This window comes from Mobula hypostoma, chromosome X1 (genome assembly GCF_963921235.1).
Source record: "Mobula hypostoma chromosome X1, sMobHyp1.1, whole genome shotgun sequence".
Taxonomy (NCBI): domain Eukaryota; kingdom Metazoa; phylum Chordata; class Chondrichthyes; order Myliobatiformes; family Myliobatidae; genus Mobula; species Mobula hypostoma.
In genome coordinates, this window is record NC_086128.1 from 72,940,175 (window position 1) to 72,956,969 (window position 16,795).

At 55.0% G+C, this 16,795-nt stretch overlaps 1 protein-coding gene across 2 annotated transcripts in view; it reads left to right on the forward strand.

Moving 5' to 3' along the window:
- erbb2 (erb-b2 receptor tyrosine kinase 2) overlaps positions 1-16,795 on the forward strand; it is a 217,907-nt gene that overhangs the window by 141,281 nt on the left and 59,831 nt on the right. For both annotated transcript variants that reach the window (XM_063037112.1, XM_063037113.1), the window contains exons 8-9: positions 9,155-9,296; positions 10,155-10,271. In XM_063037112.1, coding sequence (XP_062893182.1) covers positions 9,155-9,296; positions 10,155-10,271 — 259 coding nt within the window. The remainder of the gene's footprint in view (positions 1-9,154; positions 9,297-10,154; positions 10,272-16,795) is intronic.

Genomic DNA, 16,795 nt, shown 5'->3' on the forward strand with positions numbered 1-16,795 from the left:
AGGGCTGTCCGTGTCTCTCTGCACCCTAAGGACTGTCTGTCTCTCTGCACCCTGAGTACTGTCCGTGTCTCTGCACCCTGAGGTCTGTCTGTCTCTCTGCACCCTGAGGACTGTCCGTCTCTCTCTGAACCCTGAGGTCTGTCTGTCTCTCTGCTCCCTGAGGACTGTCTGTCTCTCTGCACCCTGAGGTCTGTCTGTCTCTCTGCACCCTGAGGACTGTCTATCTCTCTGCACCATGAGGTCTGTCCGTGTCTCTGCACCCTGAGGCCTGTCTGTCTCTCTTCACCCTGAGGACTGTGTCTGTCTTTCTGCACCCTGAGGACTGTCTGTCTCTCTGCACCCTGAGGACTGTCCGTCTCTCTCTGAACCCTGAGGTCTGTCTGTCTCTCTGCTCCCTGAGGACTGTCTGTCTCTCTGCACCCTGAGGTCTGTCTGTCTCTCTGCACCCTGAGGACTGTCTATCTCTCTGCACCCTGAGGACTGTCCGTGTCTCTGCACCCTGAGGCCTGTCTGTCTCTCTTCACCCTGAGGACTGTGTCTGTCTCTCTGCACCCTGAGGACTGTCTGTCTCTCTGCACCCTGAGTACTGTCCGTGTCTCTGCACCCTGAGGTCTGTCTGTCTCTCTACACCCTGAGGACTGTCCGTCTCTCTCTGAACCCTGAGGTCTGTCTGTCTCTCTGTACCCTGAGGACTGTCTGTCTATCTGAACCCTGAGGTTTGTCTGTCTCTCTGAACCCTGAGGACTATCTGTCTCTCTCCACCCTGAGGACTGTCTGTCTCTCTGCACCCTGAGGTCTGTCTGTCTCTCTGCACCCTGAGGACTGTCTATCTCTCTGCACCCTGAGGACTGTCCGTGTCTCTGCACCCTGAGGCCTGTCTGTCTCTCTTCACCCTGAGGACTGTGTCTGTCTCTCTGCACCCTGAGGACTGTCTGTCTCTCTGCACCCTGAGGACTGTCCGTGTCTCTTCTGCACCCTGAGGACTGTCTGACTTTCTGCACCCTGAGGCCTGTCTGTCTCTCTGCACCCTGAGGACTGTCTGTCTGTCTGCACCCTGAGGACTGTGTCTGTCTCTCTGTACCCTGAGGACTGTCCGTGTCTCTGCACCCTGAGGCCTGTCTGTCTCTCTGCACCCTGAGGTCTGTCTGTCTCTCTGCACCCTGAGGACTGTCTGTCTCTCTGTACCCTGAGGACTGTCTGTCTCTCTCTTCACCCTGAGGACTGTCTGTCTCTCTGCACCCTGAGGGCTGTCTGTCTCTCTCTGCACCCTGAGGACTGTCTGTCTCTCTCTGCACCCTGAGGACTGTCTGTCTCTCTGCACCCTGAGGTCTGTCTGTGTCTCTCTGCACCCTGAGGACTGTCCGTGTCTCTCTCTTCACCCTGAGGACTGTCTGTCTCTCTTCACCCTGAGGACTGTGTCTGTCTCTCTGCACCCTGAGGACTGTCTGTCTCTCTGCACCCTGAGGACTGTATCTGACTCTCTGCACCCTGAGGACTGTCTGCGTCTCTCTGCACCCTGAGCACTCTCCGTGTCACTGCACCCTGAGGACTGTCTGTCTCTCTGTACCCTGAGGACTGTCTGTCTATCTGAACCCTGAGGTTTGTCTGTCTCTCTGAACCCTGAGGACTATCTGTCTCTCTCCACCCTGAGGACTGTCTGTCTCTCTGCACCCCGAAGACTATCGCTGTCTCTCTGCACCCTGAGGACTATCCATATCTCTCTGCACCCTGAGGTCTGTCTGTCTCTCTACACCCTGAGGACTGTCTGTGTCTCTACACCCTGAGGGCTGTTCGTATCTCTCTGCACCCTGAGGACTGTCTGTGTCTCTCTGCACCCTAAGGACTGTCTGTCTTCTCTGCACCCTGAGGACTGTCCGTGTCTCTGCACCCTGAGGTCTGTCTGTCTTCTCTGCACCCTGAGGACTGTCTGTGTCTCTACACCCTGAGGTCTGTCTGTCTCTCTGCACCCTGAGGACTGTCCGTCTCTCTCTGAACCCTGAGGTCTGTCTGTCTCTCTGCACCCTGAGGACTGTCTGTCTGTCTGCACCCTGACGACTGTCCGTGTCTCTCTGCACCCCGAGGACTGTCTGTCTCCCTGCACCCCGGGGACTGTCTGTCTCTCTGCACCCTGAGGACTGTCCGTGTCTCTTCTGCACCCTGAGAACTGTCTGTCTCTCTGCAGCCTGAGGTCTGTCTGTCTCTCTGCACCCTGAGGGCTGTCTGTCTCTCTGTACCCTGAGGACTGTCTGTCCCTCTGCACCCTGAGGACTGTCTGTCTGTCTGCACCCTGAGGGCTGTCCGTGTCTCTCTGCACCCTGAGGACTGTCTGTGTCTCTCTGCACCCTGAGGTCTGTCTGTCTCTCTGCACCCTGAGGACTGTCTGTCTCTCTGCACCCTGAGGACTGTCCGTGTCTCTTCTGCACCCTGAGGACTGTCTGTCTCTCTGCACCCTGAGGACTGTCCGTGTCTCTTCTGCACCCTGAGGACTGTCTGACTTTCTGCACCCTGAGGCCTGTCTGTCTCTCTGTACCCTGAGGACTGTCTGTCTGTCTGCACCCTGACGACTGTCTGTCTCTCTGCACCCTCAGGTCTGTCCGTGTCTCTGCACCCTGAGGCCTGTCTGTCTCTCTTCACCCTGAGGACTGTGTCTGTCTCTCTGCACCCTGAGGACTGTCTGTCTCTCTGTACCCTGAGGACTGTCTCTGTCTCTCTGCACCCTGAGGACTGTCTGTCTCTCTGTACCCTGAGGACTGTCTCTGTCTCTCTGCACCCTGAGGACTGTGTCTGACTCTCTGCACCCTGAGGACTGTCTACGTCTCTCTGCACTCTGAGGACTCTCCGTGTCACTGCACCCTGAGGGCTGTCTGTCTGTCTGCACCCTGAGGCCTGTCTGTCTCTCTGCACCCTGAGGACTGTCCGTGTCTCTCTGCACCCTGAGGACTGTCTGTCTCTCTGCACCCTGAGGACTGTCCGTGTCTCTTCTGCACCCTGTTCCTGTCTGTCTCTCTGCACCCTGAGGACTGTCTGTCTGTCTGCACCCTGAGGGCTGTCTGTCTTTCTACACCCTGAGGACTGTCTGTCTGTCTGCACCCTGAGGACTGTCTGTCTCTCTGCACCCTGAGGACTGTCTGTCTCTCAGCATCCTGAGGACTGTCTGTGTCTCTGCACCCTGAGGTCTGTCTGTGTCTCTCTGCGCCCTGAAGACTGTCCGTATCTCTCTGCACCCTGAGGACTGTCCCTGTCTCTCTGTACCCTGAGGACTTTCTGTCTCTCTGCACCCTGAGGACTGTCTGTCTCTTTGCACCCTGAGGACTATCTGTCTCTCTGCACCCTGAGGACTGTCTGTCTCTCTGCATCCTGAGGACTGTCCGTGTCTCTCTGCACCCTGAGGTCTGTCTGTCTCTCTGCACCCTGAGGACTGTCCGTATCTCTCTGCACCCTGAGGACTGTCTCTGTCTCTCTGTACCCTGAGGACTGTCCGTGTCTCTGCACCCTGAGGCCTGTCTGTCTCTCTGCACCCTGAGGACTGTCTGTCTCTCTGCACCCTGAGGACTATCTGTCTCTCTGCACCCTGAGGACTGTCTGTCTCTCTGCACCCTGAGGTCTGTCTGTGTCTCTCTGCACCCTGAGGACTGTCTGTCTCTCTGCACCCTGAGGACTGTCTCTGTCTCTCTGTACCCTGAGGACTGTCTGTCTCTCTGTACCCTGAGGACTGTCTCTGTCTCTCTGCACCCTGAGGACTGTGTCTGACTCTCTGCACCCAGAGGACTGTCTGCGTCTCTCTGCACCCTGAGGACTCTCCGTGTCACTGCACCCTGAGGACTGTCTGTCTTTCTGCACCCTGTGGACTGTCCGTGTGCTCTGCACCCTGAGGACTGTCTGTCTCTCTGCACCCCGAAGACTGATCGCTGTCTCTCTGCACCCTGAGGACTATCCGTATCTCTCTGCACCCTGTCTGTCTGTCTCTCTACACCCTGAGGACTGTCTGTCTCTGTCTGTCTCTCTGCACCCTGAGCTGTCGTGTCTCTCTGCACCCTGAGGCTGTCGTGTCTCTGCACCCTGAGGCTGTCTGTCTCTCTGCACCCTGAGGACTGATCTGCTCTGCACCCTGAGCTGTCCGTGTCTCTTCTGCTGAACCCTGAGGTCTGTCTGTCTCTCTGCACCCTGAGGACTGTCTGTCTCTCTGCACCCTGAGGTCTGTCTGTCTCTCTGCACCCTGAGGACTGTCCGTGTCTCTCTGCACCCTGAGGGCTGTCCGTGTCTCTCTGCACCCTGAGGACTGTCTGTCTCTCTGCACCCTGAGGACTGTCCGTGTCTCTGCACCCTGAGGTCTGTCTGTCTCTCTGCACCCTGAGGACTGTCCGTCTCTCTCTGAACCCTGAGGTCTGTCTGTCTCTCTGCTCCCTGAGGACTGTCTGTCTCTCTGCACCCTGAGGTCTGTCTGTCTCTCTGCACCCTGAGGACTGTCTTCTCTCTGCACCTGAGGTCTGTCCGTGTCTCTGCACCCTGAGGCCTGTCTGTCTCTCTTCACCCTGAGGACTGTTGTCTGTCTTTCTGCACCCTGAGGACTGTCTGTCTCTCTGCACCCTGAGGACTGTCCGTCTCTCTCTGAACCCTGAGGTCTGTCTGTCTCTCTGCACCCTGAGGACTGTGTCTGTCTCTCTGTTCTCTGACCCTGAGGACTGTCTGTCTCTCTGCACCCTGAGGACTGTCTGTCTCTCTGCACCCTGAGGACTTGTCTGTCTCTCTGCACCCTGAGGACTGTCTGTCTCTCTGCACCCTGAGGACTGTCCGTGTCTCTGCACCCTGAGGTCTGTCTGTCTCTCTGCACCCTGAGGACTGTCCGTGTCTCTCTGCACCCTGAGGACTGTCTGTCTCTCTGCACCCTGAGGACTGTCCGTGTCTCTCTGCACCCTGAGGTCTGTCTGTCTCTCTGCACCCTGAGGACTGTCTGTCTCTCTGCACCCTGAGGACTGTCCGTGTCTCTGCACCCTGAGGCCTGTCTGTCTCTGTTCACCCTGAGGACTGTGTCTGTCTCTCTGCACCCTGAGGACTGTCTGTCTCTCTGCACCCTGAGGACTGTCCGTCTCTCTGCACCCTGAGGACTGTCTGTCTCTCTGCACCCTGAGGCCTGTCTGTCTCTCTGCACCCTGAGGACTGTCTGTCTCTCTGCACCCTGAGGACTGTCTCTGTCTCTCTGCACCCTGAGGACTGTCCGTGTCTCTGCACCCTGAGGCCTGTCTGTCTCTCTGCACCCTGAGGACTGTCTGTCTCTCTGCACCCTGAGGACTGTCTGTCTCTCTGCACCCTGAGGACTGTCCGTGTCTCTCTGCACCCTGAGGACTGTCTGTCTCTCTGCACCCTGAGGACTGTCTGTCTCTCTGCACCCTGAGGACTGTCTGTCTCTCTGCACCCTGAGGACTGTCCTGTCTCTCTCTGCACCCTGAGGACTGTCTGTCTCTCTGCACCCTGAGGACTGTCTGTCTCTCTGCACCCTGAGGCTGTCTGTCTCTCTGCACCCTGAGGACTGTCTGTCTCTCTGCACCCTGAGGACTGTCTGTCTCTCTGCACCCTGAGGACTGTCTGTCTCTCTGCACCCTGAGGACTGTCTGTCTCTCTGCACCCTGAGGACTGTCTGTCTCTCTCTGCACCCTGAGGACTTGTCTGTCTCTCTGCACCCTGAGGACTGTCTGTCTCTCTGCACCCTGAGGTCTCTGACCCTCTGTCTCTCTGCACCCTGAGGACTGTCTGTCTCTCTGCACCCTGAGGACTGTCCGTGTCTCTCTGCACCCTGAGGACTGTCTGTCTCTCTGCACCCTGAGGACTGTGTCTGTCTCTCTGCACCCTGAGGACTGTCTGTCTCTCTGCACCCTGAGGACTGTCCTCTCAACTGTCTGTCTCTCTGCACCCTGAGGACTGTCTGACGTCTGTCTCTCTGCACCCTGAGGTCCTGTCTGCTGTCTGTCTCTCTGCACCCTGAGGACTGTCTGTCTCTCTGCACCCTGAGGACTGTCTCTCTGCACCCTGGACTGTGTCTCTCTGCACCCTGAGGTCTGTCTGTCTGTCTCTCTGCACCCTGAGGCCTGTCTGTCTCTCTGAGGTGGCACGCTGAGGACTGTCTGTCTCTCTGCACCCTGAGGACTGTCCTGTCTCTCTGCACCCTGAGCACCCTGAGGCTGTCTGTCTCTCTGACCCTGAGGCTGTCTGTCTCTCTGCACCCTGAGGACTGTCTGTCTCTCTGCACCCTGAGGACTGTCGTTCTCTCGCACCCTGAGGACTGTCTGTTCTCTGCACCCTGAGGTCTGTCTGTCGTCTCTCTGCACCCTGAGGACTGTCCTGTCTCTCTGCACCCTGAGGACTGTCTGCGTCTCTCTGCACCCTGAGGACTGTCCGTGTCTCTCTGAACCCTGAGGACTGTCTGTCTCTCTGCTCCATGAGGACTGTCCGTGTCTCTGCACCCTGAGGTCTGTCTGTCTCTCTGCACCCTGAGGACTGTCTGTCTCTCTGCACCCTGAGGTCTGTCTGTCTCTCTGCACCCTGAGGACTGTCTGTCTCTCTGCACCCTGAGGACTGTCTGTCTCTCTGCACCCTGAGGACTGTCTGTGTCTCTGCACCCTGAGGACTGTCTGTCTCTCTGCACCCTGAGGACTGTCTGTCTCTCTGCACCCTGAGGACTGTCTGTCTCTCTGCACCCAGAGGACTGTCTGTCTTCTCTGCACCCTGAGGACTGTCCGTGTCTCTGCACCCTGAGGTCTGTCTGTCTCTCTGCACCCTGAGGACTGTCCGTCTCTCTCTGCACCCTGAGGACTGTCTGTCTCTCTGCACCCTGAGGACTGTCTGTCTCTCTGCACCCTGAGGACTGTCCGTGTCTCTCTGCACCCTGAGGACTGTCCGTGTCTCTGCACCCTGAGGCCTGTCTGTCTCTGTTCACCCTGAGGACTGTGTCTGTCTCTCTGCACCCTGAGGACTGTCTGTCTCTCTGCACCCTGAGGACTGTCCGTGTCTCTTCTGCACCCTGAGGACTGTCTGACTTTCTGCACCCTGAGGCCTGTCTGTCTCTCTGCACCCTGAGGACTGTCTGTCTGTCTGCACCCTGAGGACTGTCTGTCTCTCTGCACCCTGAGGACTGTCTGTCTCTCTGCACCCTGAGGACTGTCTGTCTCTCTGCACCCTGAGGACTGTCTGTCTCTCTGCACCCCGGGGACTGTCTGTCTCTCTGCACCCTGAGGACTGTCCGTGTCTCTTCTGCACCCTGAGGACTGTCTGTCTCTCTGCACCCTGAGGTCTGTCTGTCTCTCTGCACCCTGAGGACTGTCTGTCTCTCTGCACCCTGAGGTCTGTCTGTCTCTCTGCACCCTGAGGACTGTCTGTCTCTCTGCACCCTGAGGTCTGTCCGTCTCTCTGCACCCTGAGGACTGTCCGTCTCTCTGCATCCTGAGGTCTGTCCGTCTCTCTGCATCCTGAGGTCTGTCTGTCTCTCTGCACCCTGAGGTCTTTCTGTCTCTCTGCACCCTGAGGACTGTCTGTGTCTCTCTGCACCCTGAGGTCTGTCTGTCTCTCTGCGCATCCTGAGGTCTGTCTGTCTCTCTGCTCCCTGAGGTCTGTCTGTCTCCCTACACCCTGAGGACTGTCTGTCTCTCTCTGCACCCTGAGGACTGTCTGTCTCTCTCTGCACCCTGAGGTCTGTCTGTCTCTCTGCATCCTGAAGTCTGTCTGTCTCTCTGCTCCCTGAGGTCTGTCCGTGTCTCTCTGCACCCTGAGGTCTGTCTGTCTCTCTCTGCACCCTGAGGACTGTCTGTCTCTCTGCACCCTGAGGACTGTCCGTGTCTCTCTGCACCCTGAGGACTGTCTGTCTCTCTCTGCACCCTGAGGTCTGTCTGTCTCTCTGCTCCCTGATGACTGTCCGTCTCTCTGCACCCCGTGGGTTGGACACCCTTTGGGTCAGGTACAAGGGGTAGGGTGGGTGTGTGATTGGTGACAATAGGTCAGAGTGGGTCATCCTGTGGCTGAGGTACGGGGAGGAGGGTGGGTCACCTTATGGGTGAGTGATGCCTCGATGATCGGGTAGGGTGCATCACCCTGTGGGTGGATTATCAGGCACTGTGGGTCACCCCATCTGTAGGGTTCTTTTGCAGGCATATTTGGCTGAAAAGGTGACCCAGTCTCCTCCAACAAAGCCATCCCCAAGAGGTCTACTCTGCACTGTCCCAGTCTGAGCCGGTCAGATTTCAATCCAGACGTGGGCTCCGTAGAATCGGGGATCATTGACCCCCTTTCTCCCGGGTGTTGAGGCCGAGAGGTCGGTTCGGTTCCCGATCCAAAGTAAAGACCAGGCACTGAAGCTGAAAGTGGAGAAGTGGTGTCTGTCACGACTGAGGTTATAATGCCAACAGGCCCTGGTGGACCTCTTTGGGGCCAGTAGCCAGACACTGTCGTGTAAAAGTTATAGCAAATTTTATAACCAAACAGAGGTTTTTTTCAGAACTTTGTATGTGGAGAGGCAAGACAGTCTTCAAATAGAGCTCCTGGGTCCCCATCAGGTGAATTTGGCAACTTGGGGGAGGAGGGTCACAGGCAACAGGCACAAATCTTGGCTCCACCTGGCTACGCTCCTTACTTTGGGATGAAGCCTCGCACCTAGGCCTCGAAAGTCCCCGAGCAGTTTAAAATTGACGGGGTTTGCCGGAGATCTGTTGTTGCTGAAGCTGTTTGTGCTTAGCGATGACTTGTTCGCTGTGGTCCCGGCTTGGGTTTAACTTCCCGGTTCCTTCTTGGTATCTCGGCTCTTTAAGTTGGCGACTGGTGGACCAGGATCGTGACAAGCGTGTGGCTGTTTGGTTGGGGTGCGAGCACGCGGGCTAGTAGGGAAATGATCCCCTCTTGTGTTCCTGATCAGTGAGACTAGACCCTGCCGCTGTGATCTGGCCCACAGCTTTTCATTACCCTGGAGTGCACGGGGACTTGTCATGGGTCGTGTAGCCAGGGCTGCTCGGGCCTTCCAACACCGGGCGACCCAGCCAGGGTTCATCAGGCCCCAGCTAGTGTTCTTCCCAAGGACCGAGATAACCAAAGGCGTGTCAGTTTGAGGGAGAGGGCATCTTAGACTCGACCTCGGGCTCTGATCTCTGCACCCCCCCCTCCTCTCCCTCCTCAGGCCTGCCACCACTTCAGTAACGGAGGTCTCTGCCGCAGCGACTGCCCGCCTCTCAGCATCTACAACGCTCAGACCTACCAGATGGAGCACAATCCGGACGGGACGTACATCTTTGGGGCCAGCTGCGTCAAGCAGTGTCCGTGTAAGATCCGCCCCCCCCCCCCCCGCCGCCTGCCGGCCGCTGATCTCCTCACCTCCCTCTCCCCGGCCTCTCACCGCGCACTTCCTCCTCCGTTCCGTCACCGCTCCTTCCCCCAGCCTGTCACCCCTCCCTCCCCATCTCCCTCCCACTTCCTCAATCTCCCCCTCCCCCACTATCACCTCTCTTCCCCTCCCCCACTATCACCTCTCTTCCCCTCTCCCCTCTTCACCTCCCTCCCGCCTCTCTCCCCCCTCCCCTCCCCGTCTCTACCCCTCCCCGTCTCCCCCCCTCCCCTCCCCCTCTCCCCCTCCCCTCCCCCTCTCTCCCCCTTCTGTCCCCTCCCTCCCTTCCTGCCTCCCTCCCCTCCTGCCTCTCTCCCCCTCCCCCTCTCTCCCCTCCCCCTCTACCCCTCCCTCCCCTCCCCCTCTCTCCCCTCCTGCCTCTCTCCCCCTCCCCATCTCCGCCCTCCCCATCTCCCCCCTCTCCCTCTCTCCTCCTCCCTCCCTCCCCTCCCCGTCTCCTCCTCTGTCCCCTCCCCCTGTCTCCCCCTCTCTCTCCCCTCCCTTTTTCTCCCTCTCCCCACCCCGCCCCCTCTTTCCCCTCCCCCACTCTCCTCTCCCCTCCCTCCCCTCCCCCTGTCTCCCCCTCCCTCTCTCTTTCCCCTCCCTCTTTCTCCCTCTCCCCTCCCTCTCTCCCCCTCGCCCTCTCTCAGCACCGCCTTCTCCCTGCCCCCTCCCTCCCTCCCTCTCTCTCTCCCAGCTTCCTTCCCCCCTGTTCCCCTCCCTCCCGCTCCCCCACCCTTCCTCCCTCCCTGCTCGCACTCTCCCTCACCCCTCACCTCTCGCTCCCGTTCTGCAGACAACTACCTGTCCACCGACGTGGGGTCCTGCACGCTGGACTGTCCGAACGACACCAGGGAGGTGATAGACGGCGGCCGGCAGCGTTGTGAGAAGTGCAATGAGCCCTGTCCCCGAGGTCAGTACGGGCGGGGAGGGTGGGACCCGGTCACCCAGGTCACCCACACCCCTCTCTCTGCCTGTCGCAGCCCTGCCGTCTCTCGGGAAGAACAGCGGACAGAACATTAAACCACACATCGGCCCACAGTGCTGAACTGACCCTGTAAACTACTCCAACGTCAACCTGACCCTTCCCTCCCACATAGCCCTGAGAGTCTCTTCAATATCCCTAATATACCCCCCACCACCCCTGGCAGGGCGTTCCACACACCCACCACTCTCTGTGTTAAAAACCTAGCTCTGTCACCACCCCCTCCGCCCAACATGTGTTTACAACTCACTCAAAGGTCAATCTAACCCTTCCCTCCCACAGTACCCTCCGTTATTCTATCATCCATTTGCCATGAGAGACCCTAAAATGTCCCTAATGTGCCTGCCTCTGTTCCACACACCCACCACCCTCTGTGTAAAAATACCCATCTCTGATATTCCCCCCCCCCGATACTTTCCTCCAATCACTTTGAAGTTATGCCCCTCATATTAGCCATTTCCACCCTGGGGAAAAACTCTTTGTCCACTCGATCTGTGCCTCTTATCATCTTGTACACCTCTATCATGGTCTCCTCTCATCCTCCTTCGCTCCAAAGAGAACAGCCCGAGCTTGCTCAACTTCTCCTCATGAGACATGCTCCGTAATCCAGGCAGCATCCCGGTGAATCTCCTCTGCACCCTTTCTAATCCAGGCAGCGTCCTGGTAAATCTCCCTCTGCACCCTCTCTAATCCAGGCAGCATCCTGGTGAATCTCCTCTGCACCCTCTCTAATCCAGGCAGCATCCTGGTAAATCTCCCTCTGCACCCTCTCTAATCCAGGCAGCATCCTGGTGAATCTCCTCTGCACCCTCTCTAATCCAGGCAGCATCCTGGTGAATCTCCTCTGCACCCTCTCTAATCCAGGCAGCATCCTGGTGAATCTCCTCTGCACCCTCTCCAATCCAGGCAGAGTCCTTAGTTTTTTAAAAATTCTGTTCAAAGTAAGCTTATTATCAGAGTATTATGTCCATGTCATCATAGGCTGGCAGGGTGGAGATGTGTCTCTACCAAAGGAGGTGTGAGGTGCTCCTCCCCTCCGCTGGCCTGCAGGTCACCTGCTTAGCCCCCCGCTCAGGGTCGGGTGAAACCGTGGGGAGCAGGTGGTGGACGGTCGTACAAGCAGCCGGTGCAGATCACAAGTCCTGGTGATGTGACCACTGACGCCAGGCAGACAATTGATAATAGCTGGGGGTGGGGCAGGGGAAAACGATGAAGACGATGGCAAACTCCTTCCGTAGAAAAATTTTGCCAAGAACGGTCATGGTCGTGGAAAGACAGCGATCGCCCACGTCAGACGACACGGCGCATAATGATGATGTCACGCCGGCATTCACAGTAGAACATTTAAATGTGATAGAAGCACAACCAGTCCACAAAACACGCACACTCTCACACACACACTCTCACACACACACACACACACACACACACACACACACACACACACACACACACACACACACACACACACGCTCACACACACACACACACACACACACACACACATTCACACAAACACACACATTCACACACTCACACACACAGACACACACACACCACACACACACTCACACACACACTCACTCACACACTCACTCACACATACACAGACACATACACAGATACACACACACAGACACCCACACACTCACACACACTCACACACACACATTCACACACACACTCACGCACACACACACACTCTCACACACACATTCACACACACACACTCACACACACAGACACACACTCACAAGCACACATACACAGACACATATACACACACAGACACACACACACTCACACACACACACATTCACACACACACACTCACACACACACTCACACACACACACATTCACACACACACAAACACACACACTCACACAGACACACACACACCACACACACACACTCACACACATGCTCACAGTCACACACATGCTCACACACACACACATGCTCACAGTCACAGACCCACACACACTCACAAACACACATACACAGACACATACACACACACTCACATACACACACACACTCACACACACACACACACACACACACTCACACAGACACAAACATACACACACACACTCACAGACACACACACGTGCGCCCACCTGACCCCCACCGCTCCGCTGAAGAGTCTTTGACCTGAACCGTTAACCGTGTTCTCTCCCCCACCAAACGCCGCACAGATTGGCCAAGCCCCGCCAGTCTTCCATGCTTTTCCCCACTTCCAAAGTCCCAAGATCTAAGACAACGTGATATCCAAGTCGCCTGATGCACTCCCGGGATTCGTTTTCCCCTGGCGTGCTCAATAACGCCGAGAAACACGATGGAATCACTGAAAGATCCGCACCCAACAGGGCGGACGAACAACCAGTGTGTAACAGACAGCAGACTGGGCAAATGGAAAAGAGAAAATAATAATAATAACAAATAAATAAGCAATAAGTATCGAGAACATGAGATGAAGAGTCCTTGAAAGTCAGTCCACATGTTGTGGGAACAGTTCAGTGATGGGGTGAGTGAAGTTATCCCCTCTAGTTCAGGAGCCTGAGGGGTAATAACTGTTCCTGAACCTTTCTGCAACATCGTTTCATGTAGATGTGCTCAATGGTGGGGGGTGGGGTTGTTTTACGGTTAGTACACCTCGACCATCAGCCTCTTGAACAAAACAGAATAACTTCACTCATCGACTGAAATGTTCCCACAACCAGTGATCTCACTTTAAGGACTCTTTATCCTATTTCATGATCTCATTATTTATTGCTATTTTTATATATTTGCATCTGCATTCTGCACTCTGGTTGATCTTTCATTGATCCTGTTTACAGTGACTATTCTATAGATTCGCTAAGTATAGAAAAAGAACCTCTTGATTGTATATGCTGAGATGTATGTACTCTGGTAATAAATTTTACTTTGAGATTTGAGGTGAGTGAAGTTATCTCCGCTGGTAAACAAAAATCAAGACAAATCAGGCGAAATCAACTGTACTAAATCACATCGGTCGTGAGAAAGGAAGGTGAGGTTCGAGGGGGCTGTTTGGGATGGTACCGCGCACTGTGATCGAAGAACGGGGGCACGGGACACCTCGGTAGCGAGACACGATTGCAGCCTGGGGTGCTGGAGTTCGCAGTCTGACCTTGGTGCTGGTTCGTAAGGAGTCTGTGTCTCCTCCCTGTGGAGTGTGTGGGTTTCCTCCGGGTGCCCTGGTTTCCTCCCACAGTCCAAAGACACTCTGGTCAGCAGGTTGAGCGGTCGTTGTAAACCGCCCTGTGATCGGTGCTCGAGGATTAAATCAGTGGGTTGCTGGGCTATCTGGATGTAATATTAGCCGACAGCGGATGTACGGGATTTACATTCCTGGAAGACGTCCCAGTGATAGCGATCAGTGGTTGCCACGGCCAGTAAGAGCTCGTGTTATTCAGTAATGTGTGGTGTGGATGACAGGGGAAGGAGCGAGCCAGCAGGATGTAACAGAGCCTGTGCAATGCCTTCATCCCAGATGCTTCTCCCTCGGGAGTTAAAACCTCGGAACGAGAGTGCAGACACAGTCTCTGCCTGTCAAGACAGTGCAGATGCAGAGAGTGCGGACAGAAGGGACTAATTAAACATGCAGACAGAGGAGCTGTATTGACAACGAACGGTATGAGAGAAGTGACTGAACTCCCAATGTAGGAGGAAGGGAGCTCTCTCGGGGAAGGGATACCTGGAAGAGAAGTCCAAGGAAAACAAAAAGAAGTGGATGCGGCTCAGGCCGTCACAGGTAGCGCACATGGATGCGGAGCGCTGTCGCAGGAAAGCAGCATCCATCATCAGGGATCCCCACAACCCAGATCACGTTCTCTTCTCGCTGCTGCCATCAGGAGCCTCAGGACCCACACCACCAGGTTCAGGAACAGTTATTACCCCTCAACCATCAGGAAGGAGGTACAGGAGCCTCAGGACCCACACCACCAGGTTCAGGAACAGTTATTACCCCTCAACCATCAGGAAGGAGGTACAGGAGCCTCAGGACCCACACCACCAGGTTCGAGAACAGTTACTACCCCTCAACCATCAGGAAGGAGTCACAGGATCCTCAGGTCCCACACCACCAGGTTCAGGAACAGTTATTACCCCTCAACCATCAGGAAGAAGGTACAGGAGCCTCAGGTTCCACACCACCAGGTTCAGGAGCAGTTATTACCCCTCAACCATCAGGAAGGAGGTACAGGAGCCTCAGGACCCACACCACCAGATTCAGGAACAGTTATTACCCCTCAACCATCAGGAAGGAGGTACAGGAGCCTCAGGACCCACACCACCAGGTTCGAGAACAGTTACTACCCCTCAACCATCAGGAAGGAGTCACAGGATCCTCAGGTCCCACACCACCAGGTTCAGGAACAGTTATTACCCCTCAACCATCAGGAAGGAGGTACAGGAGCCTCAGGACTCACACCACCAGGTTCAGGAACAGTTATTACCCCCTCAGCCATCAGGAAGGAGATACAGGAGCCTCAGGTCCCACACCACCAGGTTCAGGAACAGTTATTACCCCTCAACCATCAGGAAGGAGGTACAGGAGCCTCAGGACCCTCACCAGCAGGTTCAGGAACAGTTATTACCCCTCAACCATCAGCCTTCTGAACCAGTGTGGATAACTTCACTCACCTCAACTCTGAACTGATTCCACAACCTCTGGACTCTCTTTTCAGGGACTCTGCAGTTAATCTCAGCGTGTATTTATTTTTGAGTTTGTTTATTTGTTTTTCATTTGGACAGTTTGTTAACCACTGGTTGTTTGTCAGTCTTTGTTTTGTGCGTAGTTGTTCATTGATTCTATTGTATTTCTTTGTTCTACCTGCAGGTAAATGGATCTTAGGGTTGTGTACAGGTGGTATATATGTACTTTGCTGATAAGTTTACTTTGAGCTTTGAAGTTTGTTGTTAAGAACAGTAATTGGTAGAGTGTGTAGAGATTCTGATCAAGTTTATTGTCATTCCACATGTATACAGCTAAACGAAACATCATTCCTCTGTGGCCAAGGCACAAAACACAGTACATATAGTCATGCACAGCACATAAAATATTATTAACAATAATACTAACAGATTAAAAAGGTATTTTGTTGATGGACAAGTTGACAGAGTGTATTTATCGTATATAACTAAAAATGTGTTTCTCTACCAAACTACATCTCTACCAAAGGAGGTGTGAGACGCCCCTTCCCTCCGCTGGCCTGCGGGTCACCCTTGGGCAAGGTGTAACACCTGCTTAGCCCCCCGATCAGGGTCATGTGAAACCGTGGGAGCAGGTGGTGGACGGTCGTACGAGCAGCCGGTGCAGATCACAAGTCCTGGTGATGCGACCACTGACGCCAGGCAGACAATCTCTGAAGGGTATTGATAATGGCTGGGGGGTCACCCAGCCTAGACACTAGAATACTACAGCACAGTACAGGCTCTTTGGCCCTCGATGTTGTGCCGACCCATATATTCCTAAAAAAAGGTACTAAACCCGCACTACCCCGTAACCCTCCTGTAAAGTCACTGCCCAGAAGAAGGCAGTCGCAAAGCACTTCTGTAGGAAAATTTGCCAAGAACAATCATGGCCGTGGAAAGACCACGATCGCCCTCGTCATACAACAAGGCGCAGAATGAACAAACCTTTAAATATAGACCCCCTTTATTCCAGCTCTTTGCCTCATACCATCGGCCCATCTTCTACCCACTCCAGAATCTTTCCCAGGGTACTTCAAATTTCAAATTATTTCTCATTCAACTGGACACGTGTAGACAGCTCAACAAAACATCGTCGTCCGGGACCAAGGTGCTGAACAGTCTCTCTCACAGACACACACACACACACAGAGACACACCCACACACACACACACTCACTCACTCATACACACGGACACACACACATGGACACACACACACACACAGAAACACACGCACACACACACACACACGTAACGTATTGAAAAACTATTCTCTAGATGTACAAGTCGGCATAAAGTGCTTATAGTTAACTGTACGATTACTGCAGTTCTGCCGTCATGTATAATGTGTACTGGGTGGAGGCAGGGTGTTCAGATGGGCGGGGGTGGTGGGAAGAAGGTGTTAGATCCTAATACCACAGGCCCTGCAAAGCACCACTAATTACCGACCGCCAACCATGAACACAGTCACTGTTCGTGATAACGTGTAACAGGTCGTTGCGAAGCCTGGGGGTAAGAAAGCCGCCACCCAACCGGGCAGTTCTCGTTCTGATACTGCGCTACCTCCTGCCTGACGTTCGGCGGTCAGAGAGACCGTGGGACAGATGGGGAGGGGTGCTTGACAATGCCGCGGGCCCTGTGACATGTGAAAGCAACACTCCTGGGGTAGGGCCTGGGGGGTTTATCCCTTCTGATTTCCTTATCTATCTATGTTGAAAAAACTTGCTTCCTAC